General features: G+C 44.2%; 1 protein-coding gene across 4 annotated transcripts in view; it reads left to right on the top strand.

Annotated features, from left to right (window-relative positions):
- Nucleotides 1–17700, top strand: part of dachc (dachshund c) — a 93656-nt gene that overhangs the window by 56428 nt on the left and 19528 nt on the right. For 2 of the 4 annotated variants that reach the window (XM_072657029.1, XM_072657027.1), the window contains exons 4-6: nucleotides 8858–9030; nucleotides 9412–9547; nucleotides 12700–12834. In XM_072657029.1, coding sequence (XP_072513130.1) covers nucleotides 8858–9030; nucleotides 9412–9547; nucleotides 12700–12834 — 444 coding nt within the window. Of the gene's footprint in view, nucleotides 1–8854; nucleotides 9031–9411; nucleotides 9548–12699; nucleotides 12835–17700 lie in introns of all 4 variants that reach the window. The other 2 variants (XM_072657028.1, XM_072657026.1) reach the window with 1 other exon arrangement.

The raw sequence follows: 17700 nt of genomic DNA, 5'->3' as shown, positions 1-17700 counted from the left end.
AAGACTGTGTGTGTGTGTGTGTGTGAGAGAGAGAGAGAGAGAGAGAGAGAGAGAGAAAGCGAGAGAGCAAGCGAGAGAGCGAGGACTCCTTCAGTATATTTGCCACTCGGTTCAAACAAACAGAATGACCCTGAGAGTCAACAGTGTCCGTTCACACACATCAGTGTTTCCGCTGTATTGCTTTAGATACGCTATGTGTCCAAAAGTTTGTGGACGCCTGCCGGCCCAGAGTTGTTTTTTTTTTAATCCAGGGTATTAACAGGACGTTTGTCCCCCTTTTACAGCAGTAACTGCCTCTACTCTTCTTGGAAGGTTTTATATTAGATACTGGAACATTGCTGTAAGGATTTTATGGCATTCAGTCCCAAGAGCATAAGTGCGGTCAGGTGCTGACGTTAGATGATTAGTTCTGGATCACAAACTCCAGCTCCAACTCATCCCAAAGGTATTTGATGTAGGCCTCGGTGTCCTATCGCTGTCATCAGATATTGCAGATCCGATAGAAAGCAAAGATTGCTGTCATTTTTGAGCGAAAAAGAGAAGTGACGGAGAACCTGTAGATGTAATGTCTTGTGCTGTGGAAACAGTGGATTGTTACGGGACATTAATAAGCCAGCTTATTTTCCACTCTCTGTCTCTGCTGGGTATTTCCCTGAGTGTGACACATTGTCTGAGGAAAACTCCAAGTGTTTTCCTATCAGTTGTGAAAAGAAATCAGACTGCAATACGTCGTGGTTTCTTCCAGGCATCTACAGCTCATTTTCAGAGTTCCAGAGCCCTTACGCTCTTACAATGGAAAACACCTAGTTTTTTTATATGCATACACAATATGGACAGAAATATTGGGACACCTGACACCTCTTTAGTTGGTGTAACTGTCTCTACTGTCCAGGGAAGAAGTCTTTCTACTGGGTTTTGGAGCATTGAGGAGCTATGAGGATTTGATTGCATTCAAGGACAAAAGCAACATTAATTAGATCAGGATATCGGATGATCACCACCCCAACTCAGCCCAAAAGTACTGGAAGGAGCACCATCCATCATTCCAGAAAAACACAGCTCAATGCTGGTGGGCTTTATACCCCTCTAGCCCACGCCTGGCATTAGGCACGGTGCCATGAGGTTCATGGTTCATGGATCTGCTCTATAGTGTCCTATTCTAATGTCAGCAAGTCTCTACAGGGACTAGACAAGCTGTATGTGTGCATTTACATCTGTGTCAGCAGCAATGGGTGCAACTTAAAGTAGCTGAATGCATTTATTAGAGGGGGTGTCCACAAACTTTCTGTCTCCACTAGATCTAAGAAACGCACCCTTTTTGACAATGTTTTCCACGTGAACGACCACCCTACCTGCTTTACTGTCGCGCACACCCGCCCACATATCAAGCAAGGCCCCCCAAATAACACTGTTCAACCTGAGTTACACAAGCTCCCCTTTGTTGTTGTCTTGTTTAGCAGCCCTCCTTTTGTCTGGCCTCTGTCGTCGCTTCACGTAGCGTGATTATTTCCATAAGGCTAAGTCGACATTAAACACACCGAGGCATCATTAATTGCAGCTTAGGGGGAAAACAGCAAAAACACAAACGCAGGGCTCCTGAGTTTTCCATAAATCCCCAGTGCTTTACGGTGGGGAATGTGGAAATGGCTCCGGTGTGCGTCCGACCACTACAAAGCCCCCTTGCTAAAGTCTCAGACTAAACACCTTCCCAACAGCCACTTACAGGCAGACACACCTTTGTCTGGGAAGTCTGCGTCTGTTTTCTAAGAGCAATCAGGCCGGGACAGGTTTAGCGTCTTTTTTAAGAGGAATTACTGGACAATCTGCAGGATTTGATGGTTGCCGTGGCGAGTGGAAGCCGCAGGGGGTTCTGAGGCCTCGTTGATGGCAGTGCGTCATACCTGATGAGCGCTGGCCGTGTTTGTGTGGTTTGATGCTTACTTTTGTGGTGTGTGGTGTTTTGTTGTCTGTCTGTTTTTCTCTTTTCTCTCTCTCTCTCACACACACACACACACAGGATGGAAGCCATTAAGTTGCTATCAAGTCTTATCAAGCCCTTACACACACCCTGACCACAAGGTCGTCTTCTCTGTGAAGGCTGAGGATGGAAAAAGGGCCCTGAGAATTCACACTGCTGTGAGGACACCTGCTCATTTCATTGATTCTTCTGAAATCAGGAGCTTATCCTGCTTTTGTTGGAGTAACTGTCTCTGCTGTCCAGGGAAGGAGGCTTTCTACTAGATTTTGGAGGAGGAGCGTTGCTGTGAGGATTTGACTGAATTCTGCGATATGAGAGGAATTAGTGAGATCAGGATGGTGGATGATCACCACCCCATCTCGTCATCCCCAACTCAAAAACTTAACAACTTCAAAACGAATCTTATACAGTACTGTAAACATCTACAAGACAGAAAACACACTTCCAGAAAGGAAACTTTTATTATTATCATTAATTAAATATAAAAGGTACCAAACTGTGACTGGAGCGATACCCTCAAGGTAGTTTGGGAACATGGTACAACAACTGTACCATTAAAACCATGATTTTTTGTTTGCAGTGCTTCAGTGCTCTCTATCTGACTTTAAGATTTTATATTATTATATTTAAAAACAGGTAGTTCATAAAAAAGGACAAAACTCTACATGCCTCTTATAAATAAGGTGGAAAAAAGCAAGTCATTTTTTACTTGATTAAGGACATGCAGAGTAGTGTGAGAGAAAAAATCTGAGAAAATCAAAGAAAACCAAGTGCATTTGAGCTGTTGTCTGCCAGTGAGACTACAATACATAATCATAAGGTATATTATAACATGTGTACATCCACTACAATTCCCACAAAACCATACAAATCCCACTTTACTTGCTAACAGCTTGCAGCGGAAGGTTTCCGGGTGAATCTCGCACTTGTGAACGTGTAAACGTGGCTAATGTTCGTTCACCATGTGAGTGCTTTGTCTACAGCAGGGGGCGAGCACTTCCAGTCCTGCTCAAGACCCAATTATAGTAGGTCTGTTAGAGCAGGGAAATCAGTAAACTGTGCTGGACCCCTGGATTCTGAGGGGGATCACTGGTTCGAGTCTACGGTGATGCTGCCTGCCATCAGCTGCCGGAGCCTGAGAGAGCACAATTGGCCTTGCTCTCTCTGGGTGGGCAGATGTCTCTCTAGTCTCCCCACTTCACCCCAGTGTGATGCTGGCCGGTGAGGGCATCTGGCTAGCCGATGCATCAGAGCTGGGTACCCGGCGCTTTCCTCTGAGAGAGTTGGTTGCCTGGCGATGTTGTGCATGTGTCGGAGGACTATGAGTGGGTTTGGTAATTGGCTAATCTAAAATATTTGTTAGATATAAAAAAATATTCATTTCCTGTTAAAATAAAACAAAAAAAAACTGCATGCTTCTGTTGCCCACCCCTAGTCTACAGCTTACCTCGCACTGTGTATTCTCCATATGACTGTGCGCACCTAATCGCGACGTTCATACCGTGACAGTTTGGTACGAATACACATACCGCAACATCCCAAGTAGCTGGATCCCGTCATGCCTTCACTGTCTGTTCTCCAGAAGGCCTGACGGACACTGTATGAAAGCACACAAAGCAGTGGGCTTCCATTTCAGGCCTGGCTTCTGTTTCAACTGCAGAATAAAACATCAAAGTAACGCACGAGACAATAGCAATACGACGTGATTTAGATGTCCGAACCCTCTCAAACATTCACAGAAAGCAGTTCACGTTGGCAGTGAACAAAATTTTCTCATTATGCTTACCCCCCCGCCCCTCGTCCCCCTGCTTGAATCCTCTCCAGGTGTTTTTGTTGCCTCATTGTTCTGTGTGCGCTGTTATTGCCACAGTTAGTGCCCAAATTCGCTCCAAGATCCCTTTTGTGTTTGGATTTAGTCAGCCGTGCGCGCTTGGCCCGGGCCCAGCTCTGTCATTAGACTTCCTTTGTTTCCTCTCCTTTGCCGTTCCGTTTGTTTTGCTTTTCCCTCCTTTTTTTTCGTTCTTATATTAGACGCTAAATATTTATACAATTTGCAACTTCCTGCCGAAATCATTTACACTCCCATAATAGCTTCAGATCCAAGTCGCACAATGGTGGAGCCCCTGCAGCCGGAGGGGGCCGTGGGCTTTAAGATGGCCAGTCTCTGGTTCTAAAGGCTCGGGGCTCTTTTGTTTTAGGTAAATAAAGATTGAAAGCTCCTCGGTTAGTGATATCAGGCACCATGTGTTTGGGAAACGGGGCCCTCGCGGCTTTGCGCCGAGCGCGAGCAGACGTTCGCAGGGGCGCATTGTCATTCACTCTGCAGCTGTAGCTGCGGCTCGGGCCCCTGGAGATGACGAGGAACTGGATGGGTGGGGGGGAGTATGGGGTGCACTTGGCTCCGTTCCAGGCGCATTCAAAGGTGGCTTTTTTAGGGTTTTAGCGCTCCCCAGCCACTTCACTCTGCATTCAGAGCCGCTGTTCATTACCACATTCAGGGCTTTTAGTCTTCAAATGCTGCCGAAGTGGCTTTTTAACTCTTAGAAGTCTGGTGGAGTCTGGATCTGCTCCACATTCGACTCGTCGCATTCTCCCACTACTTATATACAATCAGAAACAACAATGAAGGTGACAGAGTGGAGGTTCTTTGGAGTGAAGACTTGGAGGAACCACATTTTGGATTCCTACTGAAGCTTTACTTTAAGTGGTTTTAGTGCATATATTAATAATCAAGTTTTGTCATTATTATAAAGTATTGTGATTATTACAGAGCAGAACCAGTCCTGTTTAATTGGATGTACACTCTTAAAAGTAAAGGTGCAACAAAAGGTTCATTGAGCAAAGCCATAGAAGAACCACTTTATAGTAATAGAGAAGTGAGAGAGTGAAGAAGCTAGTAAAAACTGTCTATAGCTGGTTAAAGGCATCAGCAGCCGGAGCTGGAGGGAGCACAGTTGGCCTTGGTCTCTCTGTGGTGGGTAAATGTCTCTCTCACTCTCCCCACATCACTTCCACATGATGCTGGCCAGCATGGGTATCTGCTAACCCTTACATCAGAACTGGGTACCCGGTGCCTTCCTCCAAGTGCGTTGGTTGCCTGGTGATGTTGCATCGGCGGTGGTTTGAAAGAGGCGGTGGCTGGTTGCTCATGTGTCAGTCCTCACCCTCACCCTGCCAGTGTCTGGAGCATTACATGTGATGGGGGGAGAATACTAATGAGTGGGTTGGGTAATTGGGTGGAGAATAATTGCGTCTTTATACGTTTATATATAAATAAATATATATATATTATTTATTTATTTATTTCCATCTTTATTTTAATTTTATTTTTTGTTAATTAATTTTTTTGTTGTTTTTTGCACACTTCTGCACATCTTGACGTAAAATATTATTTTTATTTACAAAATCTACACAGAACACTTGAGTGCATACATTCTCGTCACATATCTTAGCTTGGAAAGCTGGGGTCAGAGCACAGCAGGGTCAGTCATACCATAGCACCCCTGGAGCAGGGGGGCGGTTAAAAGGCCTTGCTTAAGGCCCAGCGGTGGCAGCTTAGCCAACCTGACCTGGGTGTCAAACTCACAACCCAACTCTGTAATCAATAACACAGCACTCTATCAGATCAGACTCATTCCTTTGTGCTCCTTTCAATATCTGATCCACCATTATCTTCTAATATCAGCCCGAAGCCGAAGCCCTCTCTGATCAAATGCCTCCTTTTCTGCTTCCACACAAAACTGAGGAACCGTTCTTACTGTAAAAACTCCCGATCTTATTAGAACAGATGCAGGTAAACAGAAACCCAGTAAAAAGGAACAAGAGCTAGTCCGAAGACCCAACCGTGGTTCCAGAGTTCTCCTGTTTGCCCCCAGTCAAGTCCAGCACAGCATGGATTTGTCCAATTCCATCTGCAGCTCACCTGATTTACCATCATTAAGCCCTGATTTACCAAACCAGGTGTTGATCTGAGGAGAACTCTAAATAACACTAGACTCCATGAGGAGAACTTTGGAGATGTTCTAATGATGAACACAGTGATGAAGAACCACCACTACTTTCTGTAGGAGTGTTATCAAGCAGCATTTCATTCTGATTTTCATAAGTTACCAAATCTTACACTATTTGCATTTATACGTCCAAATATTTGTGGACACCCCTTCTAATGAATGCTGCTTTAGGTTGCACCCATTGCTGACCCAGATGTGCAAATGCACACACATGCACACAGCTTGTCTAGTCCCTGTAGAGAAGTGCTGCCAGTAGAAAAGGACTCTATGGTGCACCATGCCTAATGCCAGGTGTGAACTAGAGGAATGTAAAGCCCCCCAGCACTGAGCTGTGGAATAGCGTTCTCTGGAATGTTGATGGCGCTGCATCCAATACTTCATACTTCACCTACAACTACATCCTACCTTCACTAATGCCTCTCTTATAGCTGAATGCAATCAAATCCTCACAGCATGGCTCCAAATTCTAGTAGGCCTTTTTCTGTGAAGAGTAGAGACAGTTACTCCAACAAAAGCAGGATAAACCTTAGTTTAGTACCCCGATTTTGGAAGAGACAATGAACGAGCAGGCATCCCAATACTTTTGCCCTTAGTGTTTATTTCACAGTACTGTAATATTCTCATCACAGCCTAAACCGAGACTAAGAAGAGGTTAAGTAAATACAAAACCAGCAGCAAGGCGGGACCGGGGGAGTGTGTAAAGAGCAGCATAGTTGTGTGTGTGGATGATTAACGGACGCTGTGATTTTAACCTTTCACACAGGCGAGGTGGTTGGGGAAAGGCAAAAAAAAGAAAAGAAAGAAATTGAAGGAACAGCTTGTGAGTGCTTTTGGCATGTGGCGCAGGATCATCCCATCCAAATAACAGCCCCCCAAAGACAACACACACACACACACACACACACGTCCTCTTTGATCTCTCCTCCTCTCCTTCTCGTCTGCTCGAGCAGCATGACTGATCTGCATGTCATCTGTCTCATGAAAATCAAGCTCTCTCTCTCTCTCTCTCTGTCTCTCTCTCTCCTTTTATTCGGTTTCCTCTGTCCCAGACTAAAAATGTCAGAGTGGTGGGAGGTGGAGGGTGGTGGAGGGAGTGGTGGGGGGTGGTGCATGTTCTCCTTTGTTTTTTCTCCCACGTAACTTTAGTCTCTGAGTGCCGTTTGTGAGTCTCAGACGATGAGAAAGCCCCTCTGACCTTTCGCGTTGGCTGGTATTTAGGTTCAAAAGCAGAAAGGCAGATTGCCGTATGTGCGTATATGTGTGTGAGTGTGTGTGTGTGTGTGTGTGTGTGTGTGTGTGTGTGTGTGTGTGTGTGTGTATGTAGGCAGCGATTGGTTCCAAAGCAGTCCTCGCCTCTTCTCGCAGCCGTCCGGCCACATTTTTGAACTATAAAGGCGGATAAAATGACTTTGACAGTGTATCACAGCTCAGGCCTTTCCTCTTCCATTTCTTCCAGCGCTCGGCCGGAGCGGAATCCATTACAGCGAGGCCAGCGCAGTTCAGGAGCTTCTTTCTGGAAAAAACCCATGAGTCTTTTGAGGGAAACGAGCTGAAATGTCCGCTCTCGCTCTCTCTCTTTCTTTTTCCCTTTCATCCCACGCCTTTCAAAGTGGCTGTGTAGACCACAGGCAGCCACAGTTGAGTGGCTGAATGTAACCTCAAGCACTGACCTGTCCAGTAGAGAGGAGATCTAATTTCTTTACTCTGCTGTTATACGTTTATACACACACACACACACACACACACACACACACACACACAGTGTTTTTGTTTGTTTTGGTTTTTTTTGTAGACAATGTCAGGAATATATAAAAATCTTAAATTTATTATATGTGTCTTTATAATATATATATAAACACTTAACATAATACATACTGGATATATTTTACTGCATGTATTAATATATGAATATTAATATATCCCATATGTATTAAACATGAGTAAGTGTCTATATGTAATAATAATGCAACATATGTACATATCTATACATGTTAAAAATTCATCTTGTCTGTTTTATGAATATGTCCATATCATTACGTGTCCATATCAAATATATCTCATTATGTTTTATGTCATATGTCTATATATAATAATAATATATCCAGTACGTATTATGTGTAGAATTATGTCCCATTTGTATTAGGCATGTGTACGTATTCATACATACTAAAAATACACCCCCAATGTATTATATAAGTGTAATTAATGTGTAAATAGCATATCCCATCGGTATTCTGCATGTGTACATTTTATGTACTAATAATATATTCTGTTTATATATAATATATGCAAAAAATATATCTCATGTGTTGTGGGAGCATGTTTCTACATGTAATAGTGATATATCCAGTATGTACTTGTAGTCAGTGATCAGGGGACTAGGCGAATTGTCTCTCACCCCGTTGTTGTCACGCCGCATGTCGCACTACAAATAGCATCTGTGGTCTAATTTATCACTGGGTCGTTATGGATGAAGACATCTGCAGCGGTTCGAGAAGCAGCTAATTGGTCTGCAGCGTGCGACTCCAGCAGATCTGGCAATACTCACTGCCATGCTGAGGCCTAATGCTACCTCCTACAATAGCAACACTGACTGAGAAAAAAATCGCAAAGGGTTTTTTTTACACCCTAAATCCATATGTGGGCCCACGCTTCAATTCCTTACTCTTATGACTGCACACAGTTTACCTTTTAGACACAGTATTTAAGCCCACGCTACTTCCCTTTCATAACGGCATTGGTCTCATAATTAAACATCAGCTTTATAGACCCTACAATAGAACCCTGCGGGACTCCACGAGATATCCAAACCAAATGTGCATATATAGTTTCTGCATTAGGATTAATAACTTATCTTTCTACCCAGCAGGTTTGGAGCTGCCATTCATGATGATGTCACATCCCCTGATCCCCGTCAGCCTGCCGCCTGCCTCGGTCACCATGGCCATGAACCAGATGAACCACCTGAACACCATCGCCAACATGGCCGCTGCTGTTCAGGCCCAGAATGACTCTTCTAGAATGGCCACCTCAGTCATTAAGGTATCCTGTATAACAGTGATGAGAGGGGGAACTTAATTGGACACATCAGAGGACACATGCATAGGACACGCCCAAACTGCCCCAGTTTACATGTCATTCACATGAAGCACACCCCCTTTTATAGCCAATTTAAAGTGAGCCAATAAAAAAAGAAAGCATTCAGCTGCTTATGAGCCAATAGCTGTGCCAAATAGGCAGAGTTTGGAGTTGCATTGCTCCCCCTGCTGGCCAGGGCCTAATTAGCTTCACTGTATTAAAACTACAACCACTGTTAACAGTAACATTTAAAATCAATTTGACACGCTTGACATGATCTTTTCCTCTTCTCCAGACAGCATCTTCTCCATAAATAAAGCCGTAATGAACCATGTACTGTTACAGGAGCGAGTTCCAGACAGTCCATCCCCGGCGCCGTCCCTGGATGATGGCCGAAGGTCGGGCAGTCACTTGTCTTCCAGGCAGAGCAGCAGTGTGTCCAGCTCTCCAGCCCACACTGAGAGTTCATCCGACCGACCACGTACGTCTGCCCTCAGCCCGCAACCCATTAACCTGTGTTTTCCCAAGCTCACCACAGTGACACACACCTGACTCAATAAGCTGCCACTGTCATCAGAAATACTTCTAATTGGTCAGTCAAGACCAGCTCAGAGCATCCATGCGGTTGTGGAGCACTGAAACCGCCTGTATATCTGGTCTCGGTGCTTTCACTTTCACTGTTATTTTTTTCCTCGTCTTGCCATTTCGTCTTATGACTATGGATAGACCTTTTTTTGGTACATTTGATACCACATTGATATGGTTTATTTGGACATTTTTATGGAGCATTTATTGTTTATTTGTTGCGTAATTGAACAAACAGTACTTATGTCCACTGTCTATGGATGTGGTTCAGAAATTTCTGCCCCTAAATTGCCATTAGGGTTGGTCATGAACATGGAATGTCCCAATCTAATCCAGTGACTCAGGATCTGGGCCAATCCAGGGGGTTGGGAATTGGCTTTTGAAGCCCGTTTCACTTTCAATACTTAAAAACCTAAAAATGAATCATGTTTAGGGTCGTTTTAGAAGAAAAAAGTTCCTCACTGTGGAAGATGACATGGCAGAACAGAAAGTTGGGGTAAGACTTCAGCTTACTGCAGTTTATATTAGCTTAGAGCCTTATTGTAAACGTGTAGCAGCAATAACATACAGTACACAGAACAGCAGTTAAAGCATTTGTAAGTTAATATGTCAGAAGGGGATGAGGAATGGACGAACAGTTGTAAAGCAACTGTGCGCTGAATGGTCAGGTAAGTCAGTCAGACTGGACTTTTAAACGGTCGTTTAAAAAGTTGCTCCAAACAAAGTAGATCAGATTAGAATTTTGTCTTTTTACAGATTACAGAAACTATGTGATTTTACTGGTGTTTATTAGTGTGGATTAGCACATTTTACCTACATTGCGGGGCTGCAGTATTTATAGAAACACAAACATCAGATTGTTTTCGGCTGACAGTCAGCATTAGGGTACTCTTATTGGACTCGGGGGCAAGAATAGCATTTTGGCTGCTTCTGAGGTCATGTGTAGAATCACTATGGTGGCTACACATATGACCTAAACACTATGCTGAGCATTATGAGTGTTGTAACTTTATGAATCTGCCCCAAAATATCTAAAATTGACCTCAGCATTAAAAATCATAACGAAGTGTAAAATCATATGTGTGTTCTGTATCAGCTCTTATACAGGCATTCTGTCAGTTTTTCTCCCCTTTACTTCTTTTTCTTCAAACCCACACACACACCATCACACACATCACACTACAGTCCACTCACGCAGCACTTGGGAAATATGCTTTTATGATAATGTGCGACCGGACCAGCGTGCACAGGCTTGCAAGTGTGCCAAGCTTTTAGCATTAAGTATAAGATGATACCATATAATCTGCTGAAAGTGAAGCTCTCAGAGAATCCGGACCAGGAAATAAACCTACATGAGCACATGCCATGCATTCTGCTTTTATCATCTAGGTTAATATAAAAGTTATACCAAGGGTAACTGATATGAGAATATGACCTCAAAATCACGCGCTACGTCTATCATGGGGGAAGATGGAGGTGCTATAAATCCTTTTATTCAGCTCATGTTCAGAATGTAACTTTGAAGCACTTTACCTTTAACGTGCCTTAGATATCTCCAGCCGTTATCGGTTTAGCGGCTCTTCTCGGTAAGATTTGGGTTTTGAGCCTCCTTGACCTCAAACTTTTTTTACAGCTTTAAAGGAGTAGTTACACTATTACATTAAATGTAGTTGGTCAGACGAGACATGTTGAGTGTCTGAGGTCTGCTTCTTCAGCTTTGCTCTGGAGCTATGAAGCTAATGTTGCTAACAGGTAATGGAATGAGGCCTAAAGCATCTAACACTAGCCTCAGACTGTAAAAAGGAGTTCAGTAGGCTCTAATAGATGTGTATATGTGTTATGGGTTCTGACACTGAATGAAGCTCTGTTAGCTCTGAAAGTGGACAAAAGTGTGTGATATAGCTAAAATAGCGGTAGAGGCAGCCATCTTGCATTTTGCCATTGTCTGTTTTCATAGATAAATATAAAAAATGCTTGTATTGCTTATAAGTAGGGATACACTGATATAGGAATTGTAGGTTGATGCCGATATCCGAACTTTTTCATGCTGATACATGAAACCAAATCATATAAACTGATACTAATGCAGCTTTTAATTTACCACATTAACATGCCTATACTTTTACACTATTTCAAAACATTCCCTCCAAAAAATCAATTATCAGAAGAGTTTGGAATTCACCACAACTGGGATGATGCTACCAGAGTTTTATGGCAAATCTAAATTTAAATCTGGTAGTGTTTTTTACTTTTAGCCCAGCACGGACGTTTGAAAAACAAGGTGTGGCATAGATACAATAAATGGACACAAGTATTGGGACACCTACACTTTATACCTACAGGAGCTTTTCTGACGTCCCATTCTAAATCCATTGGCAATAATATGGAGATGGTTCCTCTTTCCAGCTCAAACAGCAAGTCTGGAACTCTGGAAGTCTGGACGTTATTGAGCTCAGCATTCTGCCGTGACCTCACTCTGTACCTTTACGTGGTCTGACAATTGGTGGCTGAGTTGCTCTCTGTGGTTCCTAAATGCTTCCTCTGTTCAGTAATACTACTCACAGCTGATGGTGGAAGATCCACACAGGAAATCAGTGGGCTCTTTCAAACCCTCCCATTCTATCACTAATGTGTGTAAAGGCAGTCTGCATATACACATGTGGCAATGGGACCTAATAAAACACCTGAATTCAGTGATTAAGAAGTGTGTCCCAATACTTTTGTCCACATAGTGTATGTGACCTTTAGAGTCGGAGTTTATAGGCCAACATGAATAAATGTATTCCACAGTGATGTTGAAGTATGACCATGGTTCATTCTCATTTTCTTCTGGACTCTCCAATTTGTGCACCTCTGTGTTTTCCCTTATTCAGCCAAGTAAGGAAGGGCTTGACAATCACAAAAGACCCCAAACCTGCATAGCTGTGGAGTCTCCCTCTTGACCTGAAAGCCCTTGCATAATGAGGTTTCCTAATGATGATATGCCATATTAATGATATGCCTGTGTATAAAATGCCAGCTCTTCTGTTCTCCCTCTTTTCCCTGCAGATGTTCATCAGAATGGCCTTTCTCTGGGTCACGCCCTGTTAGGCCTGTCTCCTAGTGCACCCCCAGGGCCAAAAGAGGGAGATCTGGCAACCCAAGACATAAGCCACGAGACAAGGAGGACACACGCAGAAAAAGGTCAGATGTGTTTCGCTAAGGTTTACGAGTCTCCCTTTTGTAAAACCCATCTGAATTCTTCGTTGGAACTCTCCCACGCTCACGCTCATTTGTGTCTGTTGCTGTTTCTGTCTGCGCATTCATTTATTAACCTACTTTACTCCAAAGTTCTTCTAACTCACATTTCTTCACTTTTCCATCTCAGTTTGGGCAACAACACACACTGAGTCGAGCCTCAGAATCATTAGTAAATGAGCTGTAACTGAAGCTGATTAAATACTGTGTAAGATATTTAGTCTGTGGCTCCTCCCCTTCAGCCTGTTTACTGCTTATTCCCATCTGCAGGTTAGAACTCCCACATCACATGATGCTCTGAGGCCTTGCTGGGATTTGAACTTGAACTTATGATTTCCTCACTTTTGGTGAGCGGCAGTTAGACCGTAGGGCCGGTTTAGCGCTGTGAAATTGTACTACATAAAAACAGCGGAGTAACTGTCTAACTGCCTACTTGTCAAGAGGCAGGAGATCTGAGAATAGAAAGTCCTCTCATTATGTGATAGGGCATAGGGGGATGATTTTGAGGCTTAAACCAGTATACATTGCTGATCAGACTGAGATGCAGAAATTAAAAATGTGAGTTGGGAGTGTTTTAGACTAAACAATGTAGCGTTCACTTTGAAGAACGCTGTGATCTGTGATCAGATACTGCATCAGTTAAAGTTGGCCAGACTTAACAAAGAAGTTTTTGACAAGGCCCTGATGACCTTGAAAGTATTATGCTGTATAATATCATAAAAGGTGGGGAAACCTGGCGGTACGACCACCAGAATTCAGTCAAAAGCGGTTCTGAATCTCACGTCTAGGGGGACAGGCCTACAACACTGGACCCATTTTCCACGTTTTTCACAATTTCCACAGTCCCAGATAGCTATTTAGCTTATTTATGTCTTGTCTACACTGTAGCGCAGCAGCGGTAGTGAGAACGGGCTCGTGCGAGCGATCGCCGATCCCCTGATGTGCCTTAATGTGAATTAAAATTTTGTGTGTTTTCTCTCCGCTCAAGCATGGGGTCTCTGAGCGCCTGTTCCGAGAACAAAAAAAAAAAATCAACACGCTCGCTCACATTTCTATGAAAATAATCCATTAGGGTGGGAAAGGGAAGGCAGCGGGGCTAAATTAGTTAGCGATTTGCGAAGCGTGAATTAATGAACAAGCTTTTTTTTCCCCTCTCCTCCTCCTCCTCTTTTTTTTTCTCCCCCAGCTCTCCTGGAGGTGTAATTTTCTGTAATAACCTCCCAGAACCCTTGTTTGGTTTCTGCGTTTGAAGGCTTTCATTAGCTTAATGAGGACTTTTGCAAGGGCGAGTAGTCAGCACAATTTTCCTCATTGCGCCATGGAGAGACAACGATGCTACCCAACCAGCTGCGGAGGTGTGGGGGAGTGTGTGTGCGTGCTTGTGTGTGAGCGCATGTTGGCTAGTGGTCGTGGCAGGCCGGACTCGTTCGTTTTGATTTAGAAGATCCTCCCAGGTTCGTTTGGAGCGAGCGGAGAAGTGACGGAGATCTCGCCAGAAAACCAATATGGTTTAACGAAAGCGTCTGTATAATAAAAGTCACGCCGGAGTAAAGACATAAACGATGATGAGCCGGGCCGTGGTGCATTAGATTAATGAGAACAAGCGTTCCGCTCTCTCTCCCGGTGAGATGAGAGCCGTGTGATAAACAGACAGCGTGCTCCGCAGCCGTCAGGCCTGAGCAGCTGACGAGTTCAGGCAGATAATGAAGAAGCTGCTTCAATTTGTAGCCAATATCCGCCTAGACCGAACAGTTTATATGAACCATGAGTATAATGACGGCGGGTAGGCCTATTAGCACACAATTGTGTTTCGATCGCAAATAATTTCTATATCGGAGTCGTAAACGGCTGGCTTTTAATGACAGACCACAGGCCCCTTGCAGCTTGAAGACCTTACCAGTGTTGTCGTGCACAGCATTTGCTCAGAGTTATTTATTTTGGGTTTACTCGTTTGATAAAGCAGCCAAACAATGTATTTATCAAGTATTTTTGTAATTAAACTGTTTTTTGACCTATTAACAGCAAGTGTGTGACTTTGGTTGGGCTGAGAAAGAAGGCTCAGATGTTGCTTTTAGAGGTTTTTATTTACCACCCTGTTATTTTGCATCAGAATGTAACGCTTAGAATTTTACTAAGGCCGATAGAAAAGATAGAGGGTTGGAGGTTTGCTCTTTTGTCCGCCAAATTTAGTACTGTCAGTTAGCCCACCTGTTCGCTCAGCCAGTTGTGCTCTCTCTGACTCTAACCACTGATGGCAAGGCGGGCCATAGTGAAGGCACATTAGACCGCTGAGCCTTGTCCCAACTCACATCCCCAGGTCCAGCAGCAGATCCTTTGAATTCTGTTGTGAGTTGTGAGGTGGGGCCTCCATGAGCCTGTTGCTAGTTCACCAGTTGTTCTTTCTTGACCCCCTTGTGGTAGGTACCGACCACTACATACCAGAAAAAACCCACAAGACCAGCCTAACATTTTGGAGATGCTCTGACCAAGTCGCCTAGCCATCACAATTTGCTTATGGTAAAAGTATGGTCTTGGATTCTTACATTTGACCTTCAAGAACTGACTGTTCACTTGCTTCCTAATATGTAGATCCCACCTCTTGTCAGATGCCACTATAGATGAAGATACTCAATGTTCTTCACTTCACCTCTCAGTGATGCTAATGTTATGGCTCGCCGTCGTAAGAATAAAGGTATGTTCTGAGCATGTACAGTCAGATGTAATTAGAGCGTCTTCATCTTGATTCCAGAGTTGACTTTTCCTAAAGGACAAAATGTCAAACCTCAGGAGTTAGCTTGAGTCATCACTGTCAAAATGCCAGCATTTGCCCACAGGTCCCACAGAGCACTTTCTAAGAGTCAGGAAAGCTCTGTCCCTGAAAAATGAAACGCTCTTTTGATTGAAGAAAACACTCGGAGACACCTATGCGGCCTACGCGGGGCGAGCCCTTCTTACTATTCATTAGCTATCGCTGAGCAGGAAGGACCTCTTTGTCATTGCTTTCAAATGAATCTTCGGGGGGCAGAACTGGAGGTGTCAAGATCAGAAATCAAAACATCCCCCCTCTGCAGCTCCTCAAAGACGGCCGGGCTCAAAGACGGTATCCCTCACCCGCCCCAGAGCTTTTCAACTTTGCGTTTACCACCCCGCCAACCCCCCTCTCTCGTTCCCCAAGTCTTTTGCTCTTATGCTGACTGCGGTGGACTCAAGCAAGAGGAAGTTCATTAGCCTGAGGAATCTGAAACGAGAGCTAGAGAACGAGAGAATGACCTTGGTTTGAGCAGTGTTTATGATCAAACAAGCTGCCAGTGTCTTCTGCTGGAAAGCGGGAGTAGCGCGTACCGATTCAACAGAGGGATCAATCAGATTTCATGAGAGTGGTGGGGAGAAAGGGGAGAGGCAGCTGCTGCTAAGTCAGCACCGACTGTCCCTCTAGGGGGGCACCGTAGTTCAGCGGAACAGCACAAAGACTGAGTGCTTTCGCTGAGTGCTCCCAACATCATCCCGTCATCATCTGTGGACCTGCAGTTTCAGGTTGTGCTGTGGTGTTAGGTTTAACTTGGGTAGCTCCGAACCCTATAAAATAGTTAACTGTTCTTCATGGTTATCATTTATTATTTTAATTACAGTATTAAATATTAGCATAAGTAAAACAGCATCCCTGAAAAATCCAGCTTAAGACCAACTTTAGCTGGCAGCCGGTTTCAGACAGCTCAAGCTGGTCTTTGATGGTCAAGGTGGTTAAAAAGCTGGTCTTCCAAGGGAGGAAAATATACCTTATGCTAGTAAGCTAGCTGGATAAGCTATAAAAATAGCATAGCACATGTTTTCTTTTGAATTTGATGGATTAGTTGGTCTATTAGCATGATAGACAACCATGCTAATCATTCTGGTGGATCAGTTTGGTCATGCTAGTCATGCTAATCAATGTGGTGGACCAATGGAGTGGTGAGGAGTGAGGTTATAGTAAAGTTAAGGTTACATGGGCTACTATTTGTAGCTAATGATGGTAGTTAGCTGGGGATTAGACTAGTGACTAGAGAAATGACTGGCCCTACAAATGGTCTGATCATGACACACAGCTTAGTACTCTCCACATTCTCAAATGTCGAACCCAGAGCATGTCTGAAAAATGACTCTGCACTGCCCTGCCAGAACTGTCTGGTGAGTTTGAGCTCTCAGATGAATGGTGGACGCCGTCTGGGTGGTGTGGAGATTTCAGCCCTCATTTGGTGGGCCACTGCTTGTCCTGCCCGGCATCTCTGAACTGCAAACAACAAACCAGCCATGAAAACACTGCAAACGTCTGAGACGATGATTCTCCTAAAAGGCCGAGATAAAGCTCTCAATTTCGCTTTAGTTTTGATGACGCTCCTAATTGCGTTTCTTTGCCCTTTACCTTATATATACCTCTATATAGCAGCAGTGTTATTCAGCCTTTGGCATGTGTAGCATTTGCCTATAAATTGTCCCTCAACCATTAAGGAAAGTCACAGGGTCAACATATTACACGTCAGCACCTCAGCACAATGTATATTACACAAGACGCTAGTGAGCGCCAGCCTACAGCCACGGCATGCCCTGAAACCGCCGGCCTGGTGCACGTCGAGTGCTCCGGCAGCCGACACCGGCACTCCGCTAATCACATTCCTCTGGGCGCTGTGCTTTTTTAGCGCGGAGAGCGGGCGGGGAGGGGGTGGAGGGGCCGCAGGAGGAAGCGAGGGATGGATTGTTTTTCATCTTTGAAACACCTTGGATGTGACAGCACGCCTCGCTCTCCTGCCAAGACAGAGAGATCAGATAAAGATGCTT

Source organism: Salminus brasiliensis, chromosome 15 (genome assembly GCF_030463535.1).
Source record: "Salminus brasiliensis chromosome 15, fSalBra1.hap2, whole genome shotgun sequence".
Classification (NCBI taxonomy): Eukaryota; Metazoa; Chordata; class Actinopteri; order Characiformes; family Bryconidae; genus Salminus; species Salminus brasiliensis.
Note: the sequence above shows the minus strand (reverse complement) of the source record. Positions and strands in the feature narration are given on the sequence as shown.